Source organism: Carcharhinus amblyrhynchos, chromosome 19, assembly GCF_965287045.1.
Source record: "Carcharhinus amblyrhynchos chromosome 19, sCarAmb.v2.hapA, whole genome shotgun sequence".
Lineage (NCBI taxonomy): Eukaryota > Metazoa > Chordata > Chondrichthyes > Carcharhiniformes > Carcharhinidae > Carcharhinus > Carcharhinus amblyrhynchos.
The window spans coordinates 7,758,869-7,771,083 of NC_137342.1; the positions used below are offsets into that span (position 1 = coordinate 7,758,869).

The 12,215-nt window shown below is 48.1% G+C and overlaps 1 protein-coding gene across 1 annotated transcript; it reads right to left on the reverse strand.

Moving 5' to 3' along the window:
• Window positions 1–444: 444 nt before the first annotated feature.
• On the reverse strand, window positions 445–3,400 carry LOC145355294 (ATP-sensitive inward rectifier potassium channel 8-like). Its single transcript, XM_080207208.1, has one exon. It carries the CDS (start codon window positions 3,346–3,348, stop codon window positions 2,116–2,118), a length of 1,233 nt encoding a protein of 410 aa, XP_080063334.1. The 5' UTR covers window positions 3,349–3,400; the 3' UTR covers window positions 445–2,115.
• Window positions 3,401–12,215: the final 8,815 nt, after the last annotated feature.

Consider the following 12,215-nt stretch of genomic DNA (forward strand, 5'->3'; position numbering starts at 1 on the left):
CAGATGAACTGAGACAGGGGCAGCATTAGTGATGCTACAAATATATGGCTGTTCTCAGGGTCAAATACAACACAAGTTCATTCAGCCTCAAGCAGTCGTCAGCAAAATGGGTGGAGCCAGTGACGAGGGAGCAGAGTTTGTACTAATGATTTTGGTCGTCTCAATATTTAATGCTTACAAAAATAAATACTTGAAAGGCTGACTGACCCTGTGCTTACTTAGGTAATAAGTTTATTTTTCTTTATTAGTTAAGAGGTAAACAGAACAAAAGCAAGAAGATTGGAGAGCAGGGACAGACCAGCTAATCCATGAAGCCTGCTCCATACTCAAGGTGAAAGGAGCATCCATAGCTGAACACTTCCTATGTGCCACTGCCCCTCCTAATGGTCCACCTACACCAAACCCCACCTCCCCTCCACCACAACTACCACCCCCCCCCACACGCACACACATGCACACATGCATGCATGCGCGCAAGCACACACATACACACACATACACACACACATGTGAACACACACAAATGGGCTGCAATTTTACTGGCTTGCGCATCATGTAAATCGGAGCAGGCAAGGGGCGGAGCAAGGGAAGGACTTTGGATGAGAGTTTATGGTTTTGGGGGAAATGGGGATGTAAAATCCCATCCATGGACATACACATATACAAATACATACAAACAAACATATACACATGCACACACATGGACACATATGCACACACAACTGGACATACACACACATACAAACATAAATACAAATGCACATACATGCATACATACAAACATATACACATTTATGTGCACACACATGCATACACACATGGACATGTATGCACACATGCACACACAAACGGGTATGCACACACATACAAACATAAATACACATGCTCACACACACATACAAACATATACACACGCGCACATACATGCACACACAAATGGATACGCACACAAATTCATTTACATATGCACACACACACCTACAAACACTGGTGCACACACGCACACACATGCCTGTATACTGAAAGGCCTCGAGCAGTGAACAGTGTGTGTCCCTTCTCCAGAGACACCCAGCTGTGAATATACAAACGGTAGAGGTGCAGACAGTCGGGCTGGATGACCAACCTCGCTCGCCTACTGCCTAGACCTGAAGTAGCCTCTTATATATCGGCACACATTTCCTGTTGGTCAGCAGTTAAAATGTAAGGATTATGATGGGAAAGTTTTAGAGTGGGGAGAGAATTGGACCTCTCACCATTTCTGTTACTAGAATGTAATTCCAGTAGGGGGCCAAACTTAATTTAACTCTTGAACTCCAGGACACGTTGATGCTGTCTTGGCGTGATAGATGTCCGTAGGCAAGGCAACACAATCGGCATCTAAACATGTAACTGCTGAGAGAGGAGCTCAGTAAATACAAGTCACCTCGGAGCATGGAGTGCTCTTCTAGACAAAAGGAGTAAAGCCCCACCCAAGAAATCTCTGGCAGAGCTGGAACTTAAATTGCATTCACCATTCTGACCACGGTACTCGTGTAACTTAGAGGAGCCCACACAACAGACTCCAATGCTATAAAAATTAAGTGGGTTACTTATAAATAAATGTCTTTGCCCCATCCGGTCTTTGGCAAGTAGCAACCTAAGTGGTTAAGAGATCACTGGAAGATTTTAAATACAATTCCGTGCTAACTTTCAAATTCTACTGCCTACGTTATTTGTGCTATGCTCCTTCTGTAATATGGAATGAAGTGAACTAGTGTAAACGGTTTGATGTTGCCAACAAAATCCTCTATATTCAATCGACCCTTGTTATGTCCGACACCATACACAATCAATCAATACAGCCCAGATAAATAGCTTACATTTTTGAGTTAGATCACTAACCTAATGCGTCCACTCCAATTCAAGGAACAAGGAGTTAAAAACAGATAAGTGAGGAGCCAAACATTGCATAAAGATGGGTTCTGGATTAAATAATGCTGGGATTTAATTTATATAAAGAGGAAGGCACAATGGTATTTTAGCACTTTGCAAGTTCATCTAAATACCGACCCTCTTTTAAGTTTGTAAGAAAGCTCATCCGAGCAAGTTGCTCCTGGTTTTGCATGAGTGGACCTCTCAGTTATCAGCCGCATCAGGACTGGCCTCAGGGGTGAAGAACTGGACCTTGGGGATGACCAGGGAGGAGGTGCTCCTCCTCATGGAGTTGTTGCGCCTCATGGAGCTGCGCTTCCTCAGGGAGTTCTGGTGGGAAAGCTCGCTCTTCTGCAGGGTCTGGATCAGGATGGAGGGCTTCTCGTCCAGCTCCCGGGCCGAGCAGCGGGGGGTGGCCACCTTGACGCGGTTGCCGAACTTGGAGTAGTCGACCGAGTAGACGCCGTCCTCCTCGGTGACCAGGGGCACGAAGCGGTAACCCCAGAGGATCTCCTCGGAGATGTAGGAGGTGCGGGCCTGGGTGGTGATGCCCGTGGTCTCCACCACCCCCTCCAGGATGACGATGACCTCCAGCTTCTGGCTCTGCAGGTCGCTGGCCGACATCTCGTAGAGGGGGCTGCGCCTGTCCAGGACGTGGCTGACGGTGAGGGGGGCCACCAGGAAGATGCTGTTGGTGTCGATGGGGTTGTCCACCTGGATGTCGATCTGGTGGATGGGGATGACCTCCCCCTCGGCCGTGCTGCTCCTCTTCACCACCTGCATCCTGACCGAGGCGCTGATGATCATGCTCTTCCTCAGGTCGCCCACCCGGAACATCAGGCAGAGTTTGCCGTTCCTCAGGCCGACCACGGCGTGGCGGCTGAAGATGAGGGTCTCGGCGCGGCGGTGGGCCTGGGCGGTCTTCATGAAGATGCAGCCCAGCATGACGGCGTTGATGATCAGCCCCGAGATGTTCTGCACGATCAGGCCGGTGATGGCCGTGGCGCACTCCTCGGTGATCATCCGGCCCCCGAAGCCGATGGTGACCTGCACCTCGATGGCGAAGAGGAAGGCCGAGGTGAAGGAGCGCACCTTGGTCACGCACGGCTGGGAGCCCGGCCTCGGCTGCTGCTCCAGGTCGCCGTGGGCGAAGGCCAGGAGCCACCACATCATGGCGAAGAGCAGCCAGCTGCACAGGAAGGACATGGTGAAGATGAAGAGGGTGTAGCGCCACTTGAGGTCCACCAGCGTGGTGAAGACGTCCTGCAGGAAGCGGCCCTGCTCTCGGATGTTCTTGTGAGCCGCGTTGCAGGAGCCGTTCTTGGCGATGAAGCGGGCTTGGCGAGGGCGCACCGTGTAACGGGGCTGCCGCACGTTCTCAGCGGCGATCCGAGCCAGCACATACTCCTCTGGGATGATGCTCTTCCTGGCCAGCATGCTGGCCACATAGTCCTGGCGCTGCCAGGGCCCTGGGGAGCGGGTGTGGGCGGCACACACTCTCTAGGAAGCTTCTCCTTTCCCCCCTGGGCTGGTGCACAGGGTGGAATCGGAGGTGGCACTTCTGTGGGTTCAATGGGAGCCGGTCACTCCCCCCCCCCCCTGCTGTTGCTGCCCAGGTTAATGGGAGACTGGCATTGCTGCCCCTTCTGTCTTGATGCCCAGGTGTAAGGGGAGCGTGGCGCCTCTGCCCAGCTGCGGTCAAAATTTGGCACCCCTGTGTGCTGACGTCCAGCTGAGCTCCGAACCTGTGTCCTTAACCAGGTGTCCCGGTGTGAGCCTGGCACCTCTGCCCAGATGTCCAGCTACAGTCCAAGCCTGGCACCTCTGCCCAGATGTCCAGCTACAGTCCAAGCCTGGCACCTCTGCCCAGATGTCCAGCTGCAGCCCAAGCCTGGCACCTCTGCCCAGATGTCCAGCTGCAGCCCAAGCCTGGCACCTCTGCCCAGATGTCCAGCTGCAGGTAGAACCTGGTACCTCTATCCCTCTGTGCTGATGTCCAGCTGAGCTCTGAGCCTGTGTCCTTATCCAGGTGTCTTGGTGTGAGCCTGGCACCTCTGCCCAGATGTCCAGCTGCAGGTAGAACCTGGTACCTCTATCCCTCTGTGCTGATGTCCAGCTGAGCTGTGAGCCTGTGTCCTTATCCAGGTGTCTTGGTGTGAGCCTGGCACCTCTGCCCAGATGTCCAGCTGCAGCCCAAGCCTGGCACCTCTGCCCAGATGTCCAGCTGCAGCCCAAGCCTGGCACCTCTGCCCAGATGTCCAGCTGCAGCCCAAGCCTGCCACCTCTATCCAGATGTCCAGCTGCAGCACAAGCCTGGCATCTCTGTTCTGATGTCCAGCTGCAGCCCAAGCCTGGTATCTTTCCTCCAGATGCCCTGACGTCCAGTTGCAACCCAAGGCTGGCACCTCTGCCCAGATGTCCAGCTGTAATCCGAGCCTCAGTCCAGATGTGCAGCTCCGAGGCTGGCACTGCTACCTCCTGTGAGAAGCCGGGTTGCTACCAGGAGCCGCTATCCCAGGGCTGAGCTGATCCACTTGAGAAGCAAGTTGAGAGAGAGAATCATCGCTGAGGGGGGTGTCACACATCCACGCTGCAGTCCCGGGCTCTGTCTGCCTGTGTGTGTGTGTGTGTGTATGTGTGTGGGAGGGTCTCTCTCTCTCTCGCGCTCTCTCTGTGCTGGGGGGGGCAGGGTGGGGGGTGCTCTGTCTCTGCTGTGACTCTCTGGCTACTCCACAGACTCAGCCCGTTTTCAATCCCGAATCCAGGCTCCAACTTCCTGACGTAAATGGGAGGAACTTCCCCATTCCCAAAAGACAAAACCCAGAAGAAGGATGATGAAAGCTGCGAACATTAACCCTCTCAGATCATTTCCCTCCGGTCTGCTGGAACAGGAGCATTAACTCACCCCTTCTAAGCTCACTCAATCTGGCAGCTCCCTCTCCCAGTAATATTAGGACAGAGTAATATTAGGAAACAAACACAGTCTTCCCAGCCTTGTCCTGCACTGCTGCATTGCCCCTGAAACCTCCCTCTGAGCTCCCAGTAGCACTGAGAGACACTCCGAGGTTTGCAACTGACTATTGGATAAGGAGCCACCGAAAATAGAGATGGGGGGGGGTGAGAGAGACAAAAGGCTGGGGAGAGGGAAGAGGAGAGAAGGGAAGGAGTGAGGAAGGGGAGGGGAAGATAACTCACTGGCTGAGAAACCAGTCTGGGCTCACCCTCAGTCCTGTCACCATGCCTGACTCTGGCTCTGGTGAGTGCAAAATAAAATCAAGTCTCAGTTTCCCCCCTCCTGCCCTTATCAAAGTCTCAGCACTCTGTGACAAGGGTCCCTTACACTATAGAGAGAGAGAGATTCACTTCAGAATCCAAATTTGACCGACTACCTCAGTGAGATTTAGAACCTGGACCTCCCCAAACATAGTGGCTAGCACTGCTGCCTCACAGCACCAGGGACCCAGGTTCAATTCTTGGGTAACCATCTGTGTGGAGCCTGCACGTTCTCCCCATGTCTGCATGGGTTTCCTCCAGTTTCCTCCCACAGTCCAAAGGTATGTGGGTTAGGTTGATTGGCCATGCTAAATTGTCCCTTGTTTTGAGGGGAATTAGCAGGGTGGGGTTACGGGGATGGGTTGAATGGCCTCCTTTTGTACTTTAGGTTTCTATCTATGCTTCTATTCAATGATTTTATCAATCTTGGTTTGTGGTTTACTAGCTGTGTGAACTATACCTCGAGACCACAGATCAGAGTTTGCAAAATTGTAGGGCTATGGTTATCAGAGTTGAGTAAAACCCTACAAAATAAATGACTGTAGTGGAAGAAATTCCTTTCAGAGGGGAAGTAACTTATTATTGAAAATATAACCGCATTCACTGATTTCAATTTTAAGAATGAAATGGAAATGCTCATGGAATCCCTACTGTGCAGAAGGAGGCCATTCAGCCCATTGAGCCTGCACCGACAATATCCCACCCAGGCCCTATCCCTACAACCACATATTTATCCTGCTAAACCCCCCAACACTAAGGGGCAATTTTAGCATAGTCAATCAACCTAACCCGTACATCTTTGGACTGTGGGAGCAAACTGGAGCACCCAGAGGAAACCCACGCAGACATGGGGAGAATGTGCAGACTGTGCATAAAGAGTCACCCAAGGCCGGAATTGAACTTGTTCCCTGGCGCTGTGACACCTTATCACCCTTGTTATTCATCTTGAGGATTGGATGGTTAGTTGGTTTAGATGGATGAATGGATGGATCCATAAATGAATGAATGAAATAAATGCTATTGAACATAAGAATTTTGCTTTTGATTCTCCACATTTCACTCAACGTGACTTCAGATGCCAGCTTTCATAAATGTCAACACAGTTCAAAGGATTGGGTTTGTTTTGATGTTCTCTGTGTGGGAGTCTCGTACACGTAGAGGGCTGAGGAGCAGAGGAGCGGCACGCATACTGCAGATTGCTGTGAGATTTGAAAGGTCGAGTAGAGTTTGAAAGAGAACGTGAAAGAACAGCCATCGTCATCAGCTTACTCATGATCATCGGCAAAGTGATTCTAGGGGTCACTGACAGTGCAATCAGTGGCACTAACACAGTCGTGACCTACTCATTGATGCTCAGTTTGCGCCCTTCCAGCAATACTAGGCTCCTGGCCTCATTACAGTCTTGGTCCAAACATGGTCAAAAGTGCTGACCTCAGGGCAGCATTTCACAAAATGTTCCGTCAAGAAGTTCTAACTAAATTGAAGACAGTGGGAATCAGTGAGAAATTTCTCCGATGGTTGGAGTCATGCCTGGGACACAGGAAGATGGTTGTTGAGGTCAAACGTCTCAGTTCCAGGACATCTCTGTAGGAGTTCCTCACGATAGTGCCCTGAGCCCAACCATCTTCACTTGTTTCAGTAATTTTCTCTTCATCATTAGGTCAAAACTGGGATGCTTGGTGATGATTTCACAATGTTCAGTACTATATATATATGTCCTCAGATATTGAAGGAGTTTTTTTCACCCAGAGAGTGGTGAGTGTCTGAAACGAGCTGCCAGAGGTAGTAGTAGAGGCAGGTACAATTTTGCCTTTTAAAAGCATTTAGGCAGTTCATAAAAATCTACAGTGCAGAAGGAGCCCATTTGGCCCATTGCGTCTGCACTGACGACAATCCCACCCAGGCCCTACCCCCATATCCCTACATATTTACCCGCTAATCTCTCTAACCTACACCTCTTATGACTCTAAGGGGCAATTATTTAGCATGGTCAATCAACCTAACCTGCAGATTTTTGGACTGTGGGAGGAAACCAGAGGAGACCCACACAGACACGTGGAGAATGTGCAAGCTCCACACAGACAGTGACCCAAGCCGGGAATCGAACTCAGGTCCCTGGAGCTGTGAAGCAGCAGTGCTAACCACTCTGCTACCATGCCGCCCACATGGAAAAGAAAGTTATATGGGTAAGAAGGGTATAGAGGGATAGGGGCTAAACACGGGCAATTGGGACTAGTCTAGTGGATAAAACTGGGCGGTATGGACAAGTTGGGTCAAAGGGCCTGTTTCCATTCTGTAAACCGCTATGACTCAATGAGTTCCATGCCCATATGCAATAAAACCTTGGTAACATTCAAGATTGGGTTGGTAAGTGGCAAGTAACATTCATGCTACACAATTGATAGAAAATTATCATTTTTAACTAAAGGGAAGTTACCTGTCTTCTACCCTTGACATTCGACAGCAGTACCATGACTGAACTCAGCTCTATAAGTATCCTGTGGGAGAGTTACATTTAATCAGAGACTTAGTGCAACCAACCACATAAATATTGTGACTACAAGAGCTGTTCAGAATATCTCACTTTGTAACTCCCCAAAATCTGTGCATAATTTGCAAGGCACAAGTCAGGAGTGTGATGGAATATTCTCCATTTGTCTCGATGAGTACAATTCCAACAATATCTAAGAATCATAGAATCCCTACAGTGCAGAAAGAGGTCATTAAGTCCATCAAGTCTGCACCGACCACAATCCCACCTAGGCCCTATCCCCATTACCGCATGAGGAAAGCCACGCAAACATGGGGAGAACATGCAAACTTCATACAGTCACCCAAGGCTGGAATCGAATCTGGGTCCTATGTGCTGTGATGCAGCAATGCTAAAACCTCTGCCACCACAGCAGAATGGAAGTACATTAGAAGCAAAGCACAATCTCCAAAGCATCCCATCCCCAAAATAACAGGAGGGTAAAATTCAGTGTCCTGGAACTTATGACAATTTGAGCTGTAAAAGCTAATGCAGTTCCAAACCTTAAAGTCATTTAGGGTTCAGGAACATCAGCTTGGCGGAACCATTGCTTGAATAAGGCAGATAGAAAGAGCAATACTCAGAAAAAATTGCATTGCTTGGGATATCACCTTTCGGAGAGGTCAACCAATACTGTTGCTGTGTGCTCAACTTTGTGCAAAGAAATCCCATGGCACAACAGAGAGCAGAGAGGTCTCCAGTGTCCTAAGATTCTTGACACCATCCAGCACAAAACAATCTGCTTGGTTGGTATCCCATCCGATTTACTCCCCCTCACCACTGACATACAATGCAGCAGTGTATACCATGTACATGGTGCACCGCAGCGAGGTTCCATGACTGTCCTTGTAACGGTGCCCCATGACAATCCCTTGTAATCTCTACCACTTGGAAGAACAAGAGCAGCAGAGACATGGAAACATCGCCACCATCTAAAAGTTCCCCTCCAAGTCACTCACCATCCTGACTTGGAAATATATCACCGTTCCTTCACTGTTGCTGGGTCAAAATCCTGGTACTCCTTCCCTAACAGCACTGTGGGTGTACCTACACCTCAGGGACTGCAGCAATTCAAGGAGGCAGCTCACCACCGCCTTCTTAAGGTGCAATTAGGGTTTGGCCACCAAATGCCAGCCTCGTAAGCAATGCTCAGATCCCATGACAGAACAGCAATAAAATTGACTTCTCCCCGTTCTGATTAAAGGTCACCCACCTGAAAGGTCAGCACAATTTCTCTCCCTACAGATGCTGCCTGACCTGCTGAGTGTTTCCAGTGCTTTCTTCCTTTTAAAATCCCCAATACTGGGGGAGATTTGATCCCACACATATAACACCAGTTGCAATATTTAGGGCAGGTCAACACTCATATTAACAGCTGCAGAGGCCTGAGATCTCTGAGGAGGCACCCAACACATCCCAGTATGAACTCTGAGTTCTAAGGGAGACATGGCGCTCTGCCATTAAGTAAAATAACCCTGCAATCTTGATTGAAATTAGATAACCTTAGCGGAGCAGCACCTTAGGTGCATAATGGACATCCAAGTGCTTTTCACTGGCAACATTATTGGACTGATAGTGTGATAGGGAGTGAAAATTTTCTTTTTTCAATTTAATAGTATCACAAGTAAGCTTACATTAACACTGCAATTAAGTTACTGTGAAAATCCTCTAGTTGCCACACTCCGGCACCTGTTTGCATACACTGAGGGAACATTTAGCATGGCCAATGCATCGAACCAGCCCGTCATTAAACTGTGGGCGGAAACCAGAGCACCCAGAGGAAACCCATGCAGACACAAGGGGAACGTGCACAGACAGTGACCCAAGGCTGGAGTTGAACCCTGGTCCCTGGCACTGTGAGGCAGCAGTGCTAACCGCTGCGCCACCATGCTACAGAGTGCATTTAAGGACAGGGTGTAGATGCTGCAGTCAGGAGCTAAGGCCAAGGAACTGTCATCCAACGCTTGACAATTGTGAGTCCCCAGATAGTAGTACTACTGTGTCGCCCCATTAGAAATTTAAAGGGCAATTTAGCAATTTAACATGGCTAATCCACCTAACCTTTGGACTGTGTTGATTACTTAGATGACAAGACCAAATGTCCAAATGATATAAAGTTAGGTGGGAATGTAAGCCTTACGGAAGATGCAATGGCCTGGATTAGCTGTGTGTGGTGAAGCAGCAGTGTTAGCTGCTGATCACACTCACTTATTTTGTCACCCTGCAGCAGCAAGAATGCCGACTTTTGCCAGCAGCCTGCCCCAGCAAGGGGAGAAACAAGGAGGCTCTCGAGTGATGGCGAATCTGGATGAAGTTCTGGTCCCTGATGATATCATGAGCCGCACCTATTGGCATCACTCTTCAACTGAAGACCGCTTTTATAATGGTTTTAACAACTCTTAAAAACTTTTAAAAGTTTGTGAAAGCATCGATATAATTAAATAAACCTGTGAAAACATTTAAACACTTCTAGAAACAATGATAAAATGCATCAGACAGTCTATAAAAGACAAGCTAAGTAAAACAGTGATTTGAAAAATGCTTATTTATTTGCTTACAGAATCGATGTCAAATGACAGATGAGAGGAAGAGGTGTCGTATTGCTTGTGATGTAGACCGCGATACACTTCTCACTGAGCTTTCGTAGTAACAATAGGTGTAACTCGACGCTATGACTGCTAATAGCACCCTTATGTGAAGAAAGCTCACAAAATAGCTGGATGCTTTAAAATGATTGCAAGAAGTTTTAGAAAATGCTTTAATTTCAATTTTCATTTAAAATTTAAAAGGTTATGAAGTGAACACCTTGTTTGTGGGTGAACGGGATTGGATGAGTTGTTCAGAGTGATAACAAGTCGTAAAATTCAGTTGCCTTTTGGTGACAGTGCTGACTGACTAAGCCCTTTTTTCAGGATCTGCCAACACTCGGCACGGAGATGTGAAGATGCTTTTAGCTGTCTTCAAACCACCCAATAAATCTTACCAAGCCAAAAAGAAACACAGAGTTTAATCTATTCTGTGTGTCCATTTAGAGCGAGGTGGCTTAATTATACCTTGGAACATTCATTGAAGAATCTGAATGAGTACGAAGAGAGATCCAAGCAGATTATGGGAATTGGTAATATTGTGCAGGTTGCTTTGTCCTGGATGTTGTTGAGATTCTTGAGTATTACTGGAGCTGGATTCATCCAAACAAGTGAATAACATTCCGTCCCACTCTTGACTTGTCTTTTGCGAATGGTGGAGAGGCTTTGGGGAGTCAGAGATGAGTTACTCTCTGCAGAATTACTCGCCTCTGACCTAGTCTTCTACCCATAGTGTGTATATAGCTAATCCAGTTCAGTTTCTGCTTAATGGTAACTCTTGGTACATTGATAGTGGGGGATGAAGTGATGGATGTCAAGAGGAGATGGTTAGATTTGCTTTTGTTGGCAAATGATCAATGCCTGGCAGTTATTAGCACAAAAGTTATTTGTCATTTATCAATCTAAGCTTGATAATTGTCCAGGTCTTGCTAGATATGTACACAGACTGCTTCAGTGTCTGCGGAGTTGCGAATGGTGCTAAACATTCCTACTTCTGACTGTATGATAGAAAAATGTATTGATGAAGCAGCGAAAGATGTTCAGGCTCTGGGCTGAGGGACTCTGCATTTGAAGTCTCAGGACTGAGATGATTGACCTCCAACAAACACAAACATCTTCCATTTTGCTAGTTATTATTCCAGCCAGTGGAGAATTTTCCCCTGATGTCCATTAACGCCAATTTTCCTATAGCTTCCATACTTGGTCAAATGCTGCCTTGATGTCCAGGGCAGCCAGTCTCACCTCACCTCTGGAGTTCAGTTCTTTTGTCCATGTTTGGACCAAGGCTGCAATGAGGACAAGAGCTGAGTGACCCTGGGGAAACTCAAACTGTACATCAGTGAGCAGGTTATTGCTGAGTAAGTGTCGCTTAATAGCATTGTTTACCCCTTCCATCACTGTGCTAGTGATGGGGCAGTAATTGGTTGGATTGGATTTGTCCCGCGTTTTATGTACAGGGCATACCTGGACATTGTTGAGTAGATGCCAGTGTTGTAGCTGTACAGGAACAGCTTGGCTGAGGGTGCAGCGAGTTCTGGAGCACAAGTCTTCAATATTATTGTTAGGGTCCATAACCTTTGTAGTATCTATGCCTTTGGCCATTCTTGATATCAGGTGGAGTGAATCAAATGGGTTGAAGACTGGCTTCGGTGATGGAGGAGGCTGAGGTAGGTCACCCATCTGACCCTTCTGCCTGGAATAGGCTTCAGCCTTTTATTTTTGCATTGATGTGCTGGGGACCTGCATCACTGAGGATGGGAATATTTGTGGAGTCTCCTCCGGTGAGTAGAATGGGTTTAGATAGACTCTCTGGAGTTTAGAAGAATGAGACATTCACGACTCTGAGAGGGTTTGACTGGGAGAGAGACTGAATGGAGAACTAGGGTGTTATCTCAGGATAAGGTGGCGACTGTTTA

Coding starts and splice junctions, on each gene's coding strand:
- LOC145355294 (XM_080207208.1), bottom strand. CDS start 3,348: ATGCTGGCCAGGAAGAGCATCATCCCAGAGGAGTATGTGCTGGCTCGG.